General features: G+C 42.1%; 1 protein-coding gene across 1 annotated transcript in view; it reads left to right on the top strand.

The window, feature by feature from the left end:
• Positions 1 to 2,958: 2,958 nt before the first annotated feature.
• Positions 2,959 to 16,931, top strand: part of pdia4 (protein disulfide isomerase family A, member 4) — a 45,800-nt gene continuing 31,827 nt past the window's right edge. The window contains exons 1-3 of the mRNA XM_072508825.1: positions 2,959 to 3,191; positions 13,981 to 14,152; positions 16,424 to 16,629. Coding sequence (XP_072364926.1) covers positions 3,113 to 3,191; positions 13,981 to 14,152; positions 16,424 to 16,629 — 457 coding nt within the window. The 5' untranslated portion in view covers positions 2,959 to 3,112. The remainder of the gene's footprint in view (positions 3,192 to 13,980; positions 14,153 to 16,423; positions 16,630 to 16,931) is intronic.

Below are 16,931 nucleotides of genomic sequence, written 5' to 3'. Positions count from 1 at the left end.
CAACCGTTCCTAGACTATCTCGCGGAGCGTTAGAGGAAGGTCGGTCAGCAGCAGCAGCAACCTTTGGGGGGGGGGGGTTGGAGGGGACGTCCTGGGATGGGGGGGGGAGGGGGGGAGGAAAGGGGGGACTGCCTGGGAGGGTGGATGAGCAAGAGTTAACATGAAGGGTTGGGGAAACTGGCACGTACGGGTGAGGGCCAGTGTACAAAGCTGTGTAAATATATCATTTTGCCATGTATATATCTTGCTCTGCGCGATTTCTCGTTTTTTTTTGTTACGGGGGGGGGGTTATTGTTTGTAAGGGAGAAAAATTGTGTTAAAAAACTTTAATAAATATTGCGCAGAACTGCGTCTGGAGATTGGCAGTTGTCGGTGTTGAGTACTGAGGCTGTTGCAGCAATGCCGTCGTCATGGGGGATGCTGGTGTAGAGTTCCGAGACATCCATTGTGACGAGGAATGTTCCTGGTTCAACTGGTCCATGGTTGCTGAGTTTCTGTAGGAAGTCCATCGTTTCGCGACAGAAGCTGGGCGTACTTTGTACGATGGGTTTCAAGATGCCCTCGATGTAGCCAGAGATATTCTCACACAAGATCCCATTGCCTGAAATGATAGGGCGGCCTGGTGTGTGGGCCTTATGTATTTTCAGGAGGCAGTAGAGATCTCCAGTGCAAGGTCATCCCCACACCCCCACTACTTGCCTTCAAACAACCGCACAACCTCAAACAAACCATTGTTTGCAGCAAACTACCCAGTCTTCAGAACAGTGACCACGACACCACACAACCCTGCCATGGCAATCTCTGCAAGACGTGCCAGATCATCGACATGGATATCACTATTACACGTGAGAACACCACCCACCAGGTACGCAGTACATACTCGTGCGACTCGGCCAATGTTGTCTACCTCATACGCTGCAGGAAAGGATGTCCCGAAGCGTGGTACATTGACGAGACCATGCAGACGCTGCGACAACGAATGAACGGACATCGCGCGACAATCACCAGGCAGGAATGTTCCCTTCCAGTCGGGGAACACTTCAGCAGTCAAGGGCATTCAGCCTCTCCGGGTAAGCGTTCTCCAAAGCGGCCTTCAGGACGCGCGACAACGCAGAATCGCCAAGCAGAAACTTATAGCCAAGTTCCGCACACATGAGTGCGGCCTCAACCGGGACCTGGGATTCATGTCGCATTACATTCATCTTCCACCATCTGGCCTGCGAAATCCTACCAACTGTCCTGGCTTGACACAATTCACACCTCTTTAACCTGGTGTTACCCCATCTCTGGATCTGTAAATATTTAATCACCCGCTAATGGTCGCATTCCGAGCATTGTCTTGCATCTTTGAATTTGTCTATATATATGTTTCTGGAACATACCTCTTCATTCACCTGAGGAACAGCGCTCCCAAAGCTAGTGACATCGAAACAAACCTGTTGGACTTTAACCTGGTGTTGTAAGACTTCATACTGTGCTTACCCCAGTCCAACGCCAGCATCTCCACATCATAAAATATCTAAACCAACATTATAAAAGATTTCAAATGGTCATTACAGAAAGTGCAATATTACATTTTTCCATAGATCATGTTGCACTCTTGAGGTGCATGTATACAATTCTGATACAGCAGCAGGGGCTTTTCACAGTAACTTCATTGAAGCCTACTTGTGATAATAAATGATTATTATTATTATTTAAGTCTCCCACCACCTAAAAATATTCAGCAAAGTGAATATTCTCACATTTACCTACATTATATTCCATCTGACTTGTTGCCCATTCACTCAATCCCATTTCACTGTGTCACAGTGGCACATTGGTTAGCACTGCTGCCTCACAGCGCCAGGAACCCAGGTTCAACTGTGACCTTGGGTGACTGTCTGTGGAGTTCTCCCAATGTGTGTGTGGCAAGTGTGTGTGGGTTTCCTCCCACAGTCCTTCTGCCATAGAACCATAGAATTCCTCCTTCTGCCATAGAATTCCTAGAGTCCTGATTTGTCCCATCGAGTCTGCACTGAAAGAGTACCCTACGTCGGTCCTATCCCCGTAAACCCACCTAACCCGGACACGAAGGGGCATTTATTTTTTGCACTGTTCTATGATTCTTTACAGCCAGGAATGCTCACAGCCCACTTTATCACTTATCTTTGTACTATCAATAAATTTAAATACATTCACCAACATACTAAATTGAAATCACCCAATTTCAACGAAGGGATGTGAAGTGTGGCATATCCAGCAGCTGCAGTAACCTGCTTTTTATTTCTTGATATAACCAAAAATTCAAAATTGAAATTGTTCACTGGAATTTTGCATATTATCTATGTTGTTACCTAAAAATGTTTTTTTAAACAAATTTAATGTCTTTTAAAAATGCTTTTCTTTTCTCAGTGTTACAAAGCCAATGCTCAGAATAGACAGGACAACACCATAATCCAGCTCCTAGCTTCCAATCCTTGAATCCAATTCATGGTCTCCACAAGAACATAATTTTTTTAATATAATTTTTATTCCGATTTTAAAGTTACAAAGCCATCAGGCACAGTGGACAGGTAAATGCCCCTTAATCCATCTCATCAGAACCATAATACGCTGGATTTGAGCCAAAAGACCGAGAAGCACTCGAGTTACTCAGGTTGATTTTAATGTAGTCATTCAGACATATAAACCCGCAAGACTCGCCCATTAAAATCAATGCAGAGCCGAGCCGCCTGCGCCCTCGCCCCTTTCTCTCCGCTCGCCTCTCCCCCTCCACCCTCGCTCCTCCGCCACTCACCAGCGCGAACGTGGCCCTCGGCTTCGGCCGCGCCGCCTCCCTGACGCACCGAGTGGCACCGTCCCATTGGACCCCGCGTTTGACCAATAGAAGGTGGGCAACTCAGAGCAGCCGTCCAATGAACGGGCAGAAAGACGAGAGGGCTATAAAAGAGATGCCTTGCGCGCGCACCCGTGCCCGCTGACGGAGCGCCGTGAAACACGGAGTGAGGGGGCGGCAGTGGTGAGAGAGAGAGAGACACACACACACACACACACACACACGCAGACACGGTGTTTGGTGGGGGATTAAATCGCTCGAGCTCCTCCTAGCCTGGGACCACATTGAGCTCGAATGGAGCGGACGAAAGTGTTGTTGCTGCTGCTTCTCGTCGCACAGTTCGCCCTGACCGCGCTGGCCGAGGACAAAGCGGGTAAGCACCCCCCCCCCCCCCCCTGCATGGCTTCACGCGGGTATGACTGGCGGCAGTTTGGAGATTTCAATTCTTCGGCCCAGGTGCTGAAATGCTGCGACGCCTCCACATCTTGGGGCTTGAATTTGAAATTCCTCCAGACAATAAAAAAATCGGACCCTTTAGAACAAGCAGCAGGAGGGGAGAATGGTTTACCAGGCTGGTACCCGGGGCGGCAGCACTGTCATGAGGATTATGCTCATTTGAGTTCAGAAGAGTGAGAGGGGATCTCATAGTAACTTTTAACATTCTAACAAAATTATACAGGGTAGACTCAGAAAGAATGTTCCTGATGGTGGGGGAGTCCAGAACTAGGGGTGGTAGTTTGAGGATAAAAGATAAACCTTTTAGGACTGAGGTGAGGATTGGATTTGTTTGTTTATTGTCACGTGTACCGAGGTACAGTGAAAAGTATTTTTCTGCGAGCAGCTCAACAGATCATTAAGTACATGAGAAGAAAAGGGAATAAAAGAAAATACATAATAGGGCAACTGGGAGGAGAAATTTCTTCACCCAGAGTGGTGACTCTGGAATTCCCTGCCACAGATAGTAGTTGAGGCCGAAGCATTGTGTAATTTCAAGAAGGAATTGGATATAGCTCTTGGGGCTAGAGGGATGTAGGGATATGGGGGGCGGGGGGGGAGGTGGAATTGGGGTATTTAACTCTATGATCAGCCATAACCATAATGAATGGCGGAGCTGGCTTGTAGAGCTGAATGGCCTCATCCTGCTTCTGTTTTCTATGTATAAAATTGAGAATTTTTGGTGTGTTGTATGAGCAAAACCTTTTACATGTTTTTGTTTTGTTTGGCCCCTTGTTCCGCACTACTAACCTATCACTGTTTGTTGATGTGCCAATTGTCATTGTTCTCTGTTGATTATTCTTTTGTTTATTATGAGCGTACTGTGTACGTTCCCTCGGCCACAGAAAATTACTTTTCACTGTACTTCGGTACATGTGACAAATCAAATCGCAGAGTGCATTACAGGAACAGGAGTAGGCTTTATGGCCTGTTGAGTATGCTCTGCCATTCATCTGCCTCAATGCCACTTTCTCACACTATTTCCATAATCCCTTGGTATCATTTGTCTTTAGAAATCTTGTCATGAACGTACCCGATGATAGGTTTGACAACCTTCTGGGATGGAGAATTCTAAAAGATTCGCCATCCTCTGAATTTTTTTCCTTGGCTCTGGGCATCACGATAGCACAGTGGTTAGCACTGTTGCTTCACAGCGCCAGGGACTTGAGTTTGATTCCCAGCCTGAGTCGCTCTGCGGAGTCTGCACGCTCTCCTCGTGTCTGCATGGGTTTTCTCCGGGCTTCCTCCCACAAGTCCCGAGAGACATGCTTGTCAGGTGAATTGTACATTCTGAATTCTCCCTCCTTGTACCCAAACAGGTGCTGTAGTGTAGCGACTCAGGGATTTTCACAGTAACTTCATTGAAGAGTTAATGTAAGCCTACTTGTGAACTAAAAAGATTATTATTTTAAATGACTTGCCTCTTCTGGGATTATATCCCCCAGTTTTTGATTCCAAGGCCAGGAAGAACATTTATCTACATCCACCCCTCATGTCCTGTAAGAATTTTGTAAGCTTCAAATGGGTCCTTTGAAACCCTAGGGATTACTCACCCAGTCTCAGTCTCTCGCATGACAATCTGGCCATCCCAGGGAATATTTGTTACATTCCGTCTAAGGCAGTAATATCCTTCCTTAAATAAGGAGACCAGAATTGTGCATGTTATTCCAGGTGAGGTCTCGCCCATGGTTCTATATAATTACAGCAAGAAAATCTTTAATCCTGTACTCTAATATCTTGATGAAGGCAAATTTACCATCTCCTAAATTAGGCTGCACCTAATAATGCATATGTTAATATGTTGGGAAATAATGGTGTGAGGAGATTGTTTTCTTTTTAGTTTATAAAGTCCCAGATGACCATAGGCTGCTTTCCCCTTTGAGGGAGGAAAGCTGACTTGTGGTGATTTAACCTGAGGATCTCCACACCTCAGACGAGGGGCAAGGTTGAGAAGATGGGCCTGTACAGGAATTGAACCCGTGCTGCTGGCCTTGCTCTGCATCACAAATCACCTGTCTAGCCAACTGAGCTAAACCAGTTTAGTTAACCTACTGCAGTGTTAGGGAACATTCTAACGATGCTACCAAACACAGGTGGTAATCTGTCCACTGATGTGTAATTAGTAATGCAGATGACACGTGGAACAGAAGGAAACCACACAAGAAGAGAATAAGCTTAACATCCAATACTTTTAATTTTCATTGAGATACTGCAGAAGTCACTTGCAGCTTCAGGGGTTGGAGATGTTTGATCATTCTAATAAAGCTGTCCAGAGCAGTTCATCTCTGGTTTTATGTAATTAGCTTGAAATGATTGTAAAGAATAGAGAAGATTTCACTCTGCATTTGAGTTGATGACAGTGCTCGTTGCTTAGTTACCACCTTCTGTTCTTGAATAGCATTTAAATATAAATTTTCCTGATGTAAGAAATGGGAACATATCTTATAAATTTGCTTTAAAGGTAATTTTTTGCACTTATAATGAGCAAATTGTCCCACGTTCATATAAGTGTACTGATTAAAATTGTAACTTGAAAGTCGGTTAATCAATCTGATGGATATTGGGCAAGTTATGCTCTAATTCCTGAAGTCTTGCCAAAAATTCTGTTAGTGCTTTAAATTACCTCTTGCTCATCTGGAAGTCCCAGGGCAAACAACATCTGCTCAGCTTCCTTGTTTCTCAAGTTAATCTAAATGTTTTCTTTGAACTGTCTCCAATAATTTTAAGATTTTTAAATTGGAGAAACCAAACTGGTATCACTGAAGGTTGGACGTGACTTTCCTCAAGTTACACATTACAGATTGCCTTCTTTCCTAATCACCTTGTATCTAGTGACATGTCGACCAAAATGCTGTCATTTCTTTCCTGTTGCAACACCACCAAGCATGTTTCCCTTGAATATATAATACATCCTCTACCAAATCTCAGCAAAGTGCCACCTTCAAATAATTTCTTTCTGGAGATGCTTCTGCAACTATTTTTCTAAGTTAAACATCCAGTTTTTCTAAATTCTTTTCCATTGATCATTTCCCAATGTTTCTAATTTGGTAGGCTGTACCAATTTACACACCATGGACACTATTCAATATTCCAGAGTAGGTGCACCACCAAACTCCAGCACTGCATAGACAAGTGGCTGCTACTTGGGTACTACCCAATGCATGATAGCTTACTGCTTACTGAGCAGTCTATTTGTAATTCAATCCATGCTGTATTTTATATGGAACAATACTAAATGTTTCTGATGTTCGGTTATAAACACATCTCTTTCTGAACTTTCCTTCCTAATACAATCCATACTATATTCATGCATCATTTACTCTTGTTTCACCAGGATGTACTTCAAAGATAGTAATCTTTATTATTATCGCAAGTAGGCTTACATTAACACTGCAATGAAGTTGCTGTAAAATCCCCAAGTCACCACGTACAACTATTCGTTTGTTTTTCAACAGCACCCATCTATGTTCCATTACATTTAAAACTGATCTTTCAGATGATTTAATCATTCTAAGCAGCTGATTTTTAAAAGTATGACTTTACATTTTTCTTCACCTGCACCGCCTGTCCCACCCCTTGGATAAGCCTGCAGGTTAATGTTCTGTAAATATCGTCACCATTTTTACAGTACAAGCTGACCACTTTACAAACAATATATTGACTCCCACTGAACTGCTCATCAGCCAACAATGATTTTTGTGCATTATTGAATGTCATTAATGGTGGCTGCCTACAAAAAGAAAACCAATTGAAATGGTAACTTAATAACAGAGCCACCCCACATCCTTTTATTTTCTTCCTTGTTCTTTTGCAACATCAAATAACCTCGAATATTCTAGCCCTGGCCACCTTCAAATCATTTCTTTTCAATGATTATCGTATTCATTTATTTTTATTTGTGCTCCTAATTCATCCATCTTGTTACAAATGCTGCATACATTCAGATGTTTAATTTTGTCTTCTCACTATCTTTTCCCACTCTGACCATGCGCATTGTCTTCCTGTCACATTCTGGTTATTATTATCTATATCACACCCTGCATTATTACCTTCTCCTTTCTCTTCAACGTTCCAAGTATCCCCTCACATGAAACCCCACCCCTGCCCATCTCCAATTCTCTACAACCCTACTTACACAATTTACCAGGACACTGGTCCCAGGGTGGTTCAGCGAAGGCCATTCCTCGCACCTGGCACTGGGCAGGCAAGTTTTTTGACTCGTGCTCTTGGCTACAGAGTATCTATTCCCCATAACTATATTGTCCCCTACTACAATGCCAGTCATCTAGCTGATCATTTAATTACTGCCTCTGGGCTTCAGCTCGTGGCCTACTCTCTCCAGCTTTCTCTATTGAAGTGATTCATATTGGTAGGAAAAATTTGAATGCGGATTACAGGGTCAACGGCAGGGTTCTGAGGAATGTGGAGGAACAGAGATCTTGGGGTTCATGTCCACAGATCTCTGAAGGTTGCCACTCAAGTGGATAGAGCCGTGAAGAAGGCCTATAGTGTGTTAGCGTTTATTAACGGGGGGCTAGAGTTTGAGCCGTGGGGTTATGCTGCAACTGTACATGACCCTGGTGAGACCACATTTGCAGTATTCTGTGCAGTTCTGGTCACCTCACTATAGGAAGGATGTGGAAGCATTGGAAAAGGTGCAAAGGAGATTTACCAGGATGCTGCCTGGTTTGGAGGATGGGTCTTATGAGGAAAGGTTGAGGGAGCTAGGGCTTTTCTCTTTGGAGCGGAGGAGGATGAGAGGCGACTTGATAGAGGTTTACAAGATGATGAGGGTGATAGATAGAGTGGATGTTCAGAGACTATTTCCTCGGGTGGATGTAGCTGTTACAAGGGGGCATAACTATAAGGTCCAGGGTGCAAGATATAGGAGGGATGTCCGAGGTAGGTTCTTTACTCGAAGAGTGGTGAGGGTGTGGAATGGACTGCCTGCTGTGATAGTGGAGTCGGACACTTTAGGAACTTTCAAGCGGTTATTGGATAAGCACATGGAGCACACCAGAATGACACGGAGTGGGATAGCTTGATCTTGGTCTCGGACAAGGCTCGGCACAACATCGAGGGCCGAAGGGCCTGTTCTGTGCTGTACTGTTCTATGTTCTAAGTACTCCTCTCTTGCAAAAGAGCAGTATTGCAGCTTGTCCCTCAGTGTACCAAATTCAGAGTGAAACACTTAGTCTCACTGCACTCCGGTCTTGAGCCAGACTTTGTGCATCTGCTGAAACTCCAAAATTTATACTAAAATCCCAGTGACCTGAGTTAGCCACTGCTTAAAAGCTGTTATGAGTCTGCTATAGATCCTATCTAACTTCAACGACCTTGTGACTTGACTTGCCCTATAGATTATGAAATGCCATGTCTCAAACTTGTATTTAAATCATTCTAAAGTAGTTGGGGAATTGACTGTAATGTACAAAATTACCAGTTGGGTGGAATTGACTGCAGTGTATGAACTTACCAATCAATCCTTGCACTCTTCAAAGCTAAAAGCAGTGAATATTTTGATTACGGTGTGGATATTAGTGGTTTCCCATAGTCTAATCTTACAGTGGGTCCATAGCTTTATTATACAACCTAATTTTCCATGTACCCCCCCCCCCCCAACATTGTGAAGTACTGTAGCACAATTGTTTATCCATTTGAATACAATGTTATCCTTTTATTACGGGACGAATTGAACATAAAAGTAAGGATATTATGCTTTAGCTATACAAGGGCATCTCCCATACTGTGTAGTTTTGGTCTCTTTATTTAACAGGATTTAAATGCATTGGAGGCACTTCAGAGGAGGCTTACTAGACTGTTAACTCAAATGAGTAGGTTGCTTTATGAGGATAGGTTGGACAGGCTGGGCTTGTTTGAGTTTGGTTGGGTGAGAGGTGATTTGATTAAAATATATAAGATCATGAGCAGTCTTGATTGGGTGGATAGGATGAGGGTGTTTCCTCTTGTGGGTGAGTCTAGCACTGATTTTCAAATTAGGGATCGCTATTTTGGGATAGAAGTGAGAAATTGGCCATGAACCATGACAGTCAGTTAAAATTGGCAGACGTAAAGGGAAACATACAGTTGGATGATAGTGATGAGGATCGTGAGAAAGAGTGTCAAAGTCGAAGGCTTAGTGGAAATCTATTTAAATATGTCCAAGCATTGGCAAGGTTTGACGAGGAGGAGGTAGAAGCCTTTATCATTTCATTTGAGAAGGTGGCTAAACAAATTAAATGGCCACAGGACATGTGGGTATTACTGATTCAAACAAAGCTGGTAGGTAGGGCTAGTGAAGTGTTTGCATCACTATCAGAGGAGGTATCTGGGATGTATGAGGAGGTGGAAAAATTCATCTTGGGTGCATATGAACTGGTGCCTGTAGCTTACAGACAAAGGTTTAGAAATTTAAGGAAATAATTTGGTCAAACATACATGGAGTTTGAAAGGCTCAAACAGAGTAACTTTGATAGGTGGATAAGGGCATTGAAAATAGACCAAATGTATGAAGCTCTCAGAGAAATTATACTTTTGGAGGAGTTTAAAAATTCAATTCCTGATGTAGTGAGAACTCATGTGGAAGAGCAGAGGGTTAAAACTGCAAGGTTAGCAGTAGAAATGGCAGATGATTATGAATCAGTTCATAAATCAAAGCTTGGTTTCCGACATCAGTTTCAGCCTGAGGGATAGAAACTGGGGACATGAGAAATACTCAAGTGGTAAAGTAAAGATGATCTGATGGGAGATAATAAGGAGAGTGTACCACAGGTTAAAAAAGAAATCCAGGAGGGTGGAAGAGAAATGAAAAGTTTCAAATGTTTTCACTGTAATAAACTAGGCCATGTAAAGTCAGTGTTGGTGGTTGAAGAAAAGCATTGGGAGGGCTGATGTGTTAAAACAGGATAAGACAGTGCGGTTTGTTGAAGTGGGAAAGGAAAACCCAAGTGAAGCGAAGGAAGTGCAAAAGATTGTGCAGCTTGATCAAGAGGTGATTGATAAGAAGGTGCCAGATCTCTTTAAAGAATTTACTTGTGTGGGTAAAGTTTACCCACACATCAGGAGGAGCAGGTAAAGAAGTCACAATTTTAAGAGATACGGGAGCTAGTCAATCTTTAATGGTAAAAGATGAGGAGTTATGTAGTCTGGGAAGAATGTTGTAAGAAAAGGCTGGGGGGGGGGGGTGGTTTGTTTTTCTTGATGGGCCGTGTATATTTGCTTTTGTGTTGATGATGGCTGTTTATTTATTATATTTATTATTTGTGCATACGGGGGAGGGGGGGTTCTTTTCTTTTTGTATTTTGTTGTTGATATTTTGTGAAAATGTGAATAAAATTTTTTTTTTAATGAAAAAGAACAAGAACAGGTGGAGGATGAGGCGTATGTTTTTAGTTCAGGAAAATTGGCGGAGGTACAACAAAAAGATATAGAAATAAAACGGATGTATCAGAAAGCATACACGGAGAAGGAATCTGCGTATACCAGAGTGTTATTACCGTAAAAGTGATGTCTTGATGAGAGAATGGAGACCTTGCATATGCAGCGGATGTAAAGTGGGCAGAAGTTCATCAAGTAGTATTGCCGATAGGGTATAGAAAAGAGGTGTTGAGAGTTGCACATGAGGTACCAGTAGGAGGTCATTTGAGAATAAGGAAAACTCAAGCTAAAATCCAAAAACATTTTTATTGGCCTGGATGACATAAAGATATTGTTAAATTTTGTCAATCATGTCTCACACATCAAGTAATAGGGAAACCTCAAGCGGTGATAAAACCAGCGCCCTTAATACCCATTCCAGCATTTGAGAAACCTTTTACAATGGTCCTAATTGATTGCGTAGGACCACTTCCTAAAACAAAAAGTGGGAATCAATATCTTTGACAATAATGAATAATAGATGTGTCTGCTAGGTTTCCAGAGGCCATTCCAATACGTAATATTATAGCTAAAAAGATTGTGGAGGGATTACTTAAATTCTTTACTAGATATGGACTACCCACAGAAATACAATCGGATCAAGGATCAAATTTTACCTCAAGGTTATTCAAAGAAGTTATGGATAGCTTGGGAATAAAACAATTGAAATCAACTGCGTTATAAAGACAATGTTGAGGGCTTATTGTCACAATTATCCAGAGGATTGGGATAAAGGAATTCCATTCGTACTGTTTGCAATTAGGGATGCACCTAATGAATCAACCAAATTTAGTCCTTTTTGAACTAATTTTTGGTCATGAGGTAAGAGGACCACTTAAACTGATTGAGGAAAAATTTGTGAGTGAGAAATGAGAAATTACATTATTGGATTAAATATCAAATTTTAGGGAACGATTAAATAGAGCAGGTGAATTGGCTAGACAACATTTAAAAGTTGCACAACATGTGGTGAAACGAGTATCGGACAAGAAATCCAAAGTTCGTAGTTTTGCCAGTGGGGATAAAGTTTTTAGTATTGTTACCAGTGGTAGGTGAACCTTTAAAAGCTAGGTTTTGTGGACCTTATCAGATTGAAAGGAAATTAAGTGAGGTGAATGATGTGGTAAAAGCACTAGATAGAAGGAAGACTCACCGAGTGTGTCATGTGAATGTGCCTAAAAGGTACTTTGATAGGGAAGGAGAGAAAAAGGAGGTTTTAATGATTCTAACTCTAAAGTGACGAACAAAATCCAGATGACTGAATTGGACACACCAAGTTAAATTGGAAAATGAAGATGCTCTTATAAATTGGGATAAATTGTTGAGTTTCCTTCCAAAGGAAAAACGAACTGACCTGAAAGAGTTATTGATATCACATGGGCAAGTTTGTGGAGATAAATTGGGAAGTACTAAAATGGCTATACATGATGTAGATGTGGGAAATGCTGTTCCAATCAAACAACATCCATACAGACTTAACCCTTTAAAATTGGCACAGGTTAACAGAAATTGAGTATGCTTAAAAATGACATAATTGAAGTGGGTTGAAGCCAATGGAGCTCACCCATAGTGATGGTGCCAAAACCAGATGGTACCCAATGGTTGTGTGGACTATAGAAGGGTTAATGCAGTTCCAAGAACGGACTCTTATCCTATCCCACGTTTGGAGGATTGCATTGAGAAAGTGGGACAATCCGCTTTTATTTCCAAATTGGATTTACTTGAGGGTTACTGTAGGTACCTTTATCCGAAAGGACGAAGGAGATTTCAGCTTTTGTGACTCCAGATGGTATATACCAATTCAAAGTTATGACATTTGGCATGAAAAGCACCCCAGCCACATTTCAACAGTTGACTAACAAAGTTGTTTCAGGATTACCCAATTGTGCGGTATACGTCGACGATCTGATTTTCAACCAGACGTGGAAAGAACATTCAAAACATCTAATGGAGTTATTCGATCAACTTCAAAAGGCGGGTTTGGTGATAAACCTAGCCAAAAGTGAATTTGGAAAAGCCCAAGTCACTTTCCTTGGCCATACAATTGGACAGGGTTGAATGGTCACACGGGATGTGAAACCAACAGTTATTGAGGAGTTTCCGAAACCCTCGAGACAAGGCAAATAATGCGATTTCTTGGCATGAGTGGATTTGATCGAACATTTGTGCAAACGTTTTGTAGCGTGCTTTCTCCACTGATGTACTTGCTGAAGAAATGTCGAAAATTTCAGTGGACAGCGGAGATTCAACAGGCATCTGACTGCCTGAAAGCTGTGATAACCAATGCTCCTGTGTTGGAGAAATACAAGGGGCTCTGTGATCAAATTGAACTAAAGTATCTGACTTGAAAGCGAAATGCCGAGGCGTAGAGAAATGGATGGATCATGCAGAGACCTTTCTGTTCAAAGAGACTGTCAATCGAGAAGGATTTCAGTTGGAGGAAGAAGAACAACAAAAATGGACTATTATTGTACCTGTTTGAGGGTTTTTTTTTCAACAAAAAAGTATATTTACTGTGTGCATTTCTTAAAGAATAGTGAAAAGGTGGAAAATGAAACCATCTTGAAGTTGATGGGGGGGTTTTCTTGGGGGGGGGGGGTTATTGAGAATATCTTTAAGAAACGGGTGTTCACTGCTGTAGTGATGTCAGAGTATGGGTGGAGCTGGGCTGTCTTGTCAGCTTTTTTACTTTCGTTTTTGAGCAGGCTGCAGGGTTTGTTTCAGTTTCGGTTTGTGTTGGAGCTGAAGCCAGACCAAGCAGGTGTACTGCTGTTCTCTCTGCCATCAAAAGACTCTCTTGATCATTTGGTGAATTCAGAATTATAAATGTTCTCAGTAGTGAATGTAAACCTAATGTGCTTCTGGTAAAAGGTGCTTTAAGTCTTATGGATGTTAAAAGGAAAGCTTTAAGAATTACTTAGTGTTGTAGTCTTTGGCCGTTGTATTTGAATTGATGGTTGCTAAGATGTTCACTATGTTTTAGAAAGGTTAACTTGAGTTCATAGAATAAACATTATTTTGCTTTTAAAAAATACTTTTCCATTTCTGCTGTACCACACCTGAAGAGTGTGCCGTGTGCTCCTCATACCACAATCTATTAAAAGTTGTGGGTCAGGGGAACTCCATGATATGCTTTGGGGTTCTCTAAACCCTGGCCGATAACATCAGCAATAAGCATTGGCTGTGGTCATAACATATGGTTCGTATGTTCGTATCCTTGCACAGCGGTGAAAATTGTTTAATATTTCTAGAATCTGATGGAGGAGGAGAAGAAGAAGAAGGAGGTGATGAAGATATCGATGAGGAAGAGGACAATGATGAATCTGTCAAGGAAGAAAATGGAGTTTGGATTTTGACAGATGCAAACTATGATTCCTTCATTGCAGACAAAGAAACTGTGCTGGTTGAATTTCATGCACCTTGGTAGGTTTATACTTTTATGAAACCAAATCCATGTTTATTGATGGAAAGAAGCTTGTGCCACACAAAAGGTTGCTGCATAAACTAAAGATGCATGGCATTGAGGGTAAAGTGGTAGCATGGGTAGAGGATTAGTTAACTAATAAAGCAGAGAGCGGGGATAAATGGGTGTTTCTCTGGTTGGCAACCTGTAACTAGTGTGGGTCCCTCAAGGATCAGTGTTGGGCCCGCAGTTGTTCACAATTTACATAGATGATTTGGAGTTGGGGACCAAGTGCAATGTGGCAAAGTTTGCAGATGACACTAAGATGAGTGGTAAAGCAAAAAGTGCAGAGGATACCGGAAGTCTGCAGAAGGATTTGGATAGGTTAGGTGAATGGGCTAGGGTCTGGCAGATGGAATTCAATATTGCCAAGTGTGAGGCTATCCATTTTGGGAGGAATAACAGCAGAATGGATTATTATTTAACCGGTAAGATGTTAAAACATGCTGCTGTGCAGAGGGACCAGGGTGTGCTAGTGCACGAGTCGCAAAATGTTGGTGTGCAGGTGCAACAGGTGATTAAGAAGGCTAATCGAGTTTTGTCTTTCATTGCTAGAGGGATGGAGTTCAAGACTAGGGAGGTTATGCTGCAATTGTATAAGGTGTTGGTGAGGCCACATCTGGAGTATTGTGTTCAGTTTTGCTCTCCTTACCTGAGAAAGGACATATTGGCACTGGAGGGAGTGCAGAGGACATTCACTAGGTTGATCCCAGAGTTGAGGGAATTAGATTATGACGAGAGGTTGAGTAGACTGTGACTGTACTCATTGGAGTTTAGAAGGATGCGGGGGGATCTTATTAAAACATATAAAATTATGAAGGGAATAGATAGGATAGATGCGGGCAGGTTGTTTCCACTGGTGGGGGAAAGCAGAACTAGGGGGCATAGCCTCAAAATAAGGGGAGGTAGATTTAGGACTGAGTGTAGGAGGAACTTCTTCACCCAAAGGGTTGTGAATCTCTGGAATTCCTTGCCCAGTGAAGCAGTTGAGGCTCCTTCTTTAAACGTTTTTAAGAAAAAGATAGATACCTTTCTAAAGAATAAAGGGATTCGGGTATATGGTGTACGGGCCGGAGAGTGGAGCTGAGTCCACAAAGATCAGCCATGATCTCATTGAATGGCGGAGCAGGCTCGAGGGGCCAGATGGCCTACTTCCGTTCCTAATTCTTGTGTTAGGAGTATGCTTTTTCATATTTACAAAAAAGCAAACAATTTGACCATAAAGGTTCTTCATAGAATTATGCCGCACAATGATCCTTTGTGCTGTGTCTGGTATAGCTATCCCATTAGTTCCCCCCCCCCCCCCCCCCCCCCCCCCCCACACACACACACTTCACCATAGCACTGAAAATAGTTGCCATTCCCCATTGCTTTTCAACCAGTGCATTCCGAAACATCACTCGGTTTAAAAAAAAAGAACCCATCTGCTTTTTAACTCTTTTTGCCAATTATGTTAAATCCATAAGCTTTTTAACAGCTGTATCCACACTATCTACGACTGTCTAAAGATCGTGTATTTGAGCCTCTTATCCTACACCCCATTTAAAATGTAACCACTTAATTTATACTGCCTGTCTTAATTTTCTCTTCTGAAATGCAACACATCACACTTCACTACATTAAGCTTAATCTGCCATTAACTGGATGAGTTTTTTAAAAAGTTGTTTTTGTGGAATTTACATAATTAATCTGTTCAGACCAATGCCCACCATAGCTCACTGGGTAGCATTCTTGACCGAGTCAAGCCATAGATTCAAGTCTCACTCCAGAGGCTTGGGGAGAGATATCTCGGCTGACACCCCCAGTGCAGTACTGAGGGAGTGCTGCACTGAGGTGCCATATTTCAGATGCGACAAAACACATGGCCCTCAATTTGTTCATTATGTACAAGAGAAAATCCCACAGCACTATTTGAAGATGAGGGAAAGGTATCCTTGGTTTCCTGGCCACTATGTATCCCTCAATTAACATAATTAGAACAAACCATATGGTCTTTATCACATTTCTGTTTTTGGAAGCTTGTTGTTTGTAAGTTGCATTTCCTACGTTATAACAATGACTGGGCTTTGGAGTGTCCTGAGGTTCTGGGGGTGCTAACCATGTTTTTTATACTTTTTGGAAGTATGAAATATTGCCAGCATTTTGGAATGTTAATGCCACAATTTTTCAATTCTGCCTTACAGTTAGCATGAGGTTAATCTCTTGGATTCACCATTTCTTTTCCTCTACAGGTGTGAACAATGTAAAGACTTTGCACCAGCATATGAAAAGATTGCCAGTGAACTGAAAGAATATGATCCTCCCATCCCTGTTGCCAAAATTGATGGCCCATCACAGTCTGACCTGGGTCAGCGATTTGCTATTGCTATGTACCCCACATTCAAAATTGTGAAAAATGGGCAGCCAATTCACTACAAAGGAACATTGTCAAAGGATGGTAAGAACATTTTCTGGTTACCTGTTAAATAGAAATTTCAAATGAGTGCATGGTAGAATTTTGTAACAACAAACTGAAGCCTATATGTCGGTTAACCATATTTATCAATCTGAAAGCTTTACTTAATTAAGCAAGGCTTTGATACTTCATGCACCATGACAAAGCTATGTCCCCTCGTGCTAGACTTCACCATCCGAGGAAAAAGGCTCTCACTGTCCACCCTATCCAATCCTCTGATCATCTTGTATGCCTCAATTAAGTCCCCTCTTAATCACCTTCTCGCTAACGAAAACAGCCTCAAG

This window comes from Scyliorhinus torazame, chromosome 6, assembly GCF_047496885.1.
Source record: "Scyliorhinus torazame isolate Kashiwa2021f chromosome 6, sScyTor2.1, whole genome shotgun sequence".
Lineage (NCBI taxonomy): Eukaryota > Metazoa > Chordata > Chondrichthyes > Carcharhiniformes > Scyliorhinidae > Scyliorhinus > Scyliorhinus torazame.
Note: the sequence above shows the minus strand (reverse complement) of the source record. Positions and strands in the feature narration are given on the sequence as shown.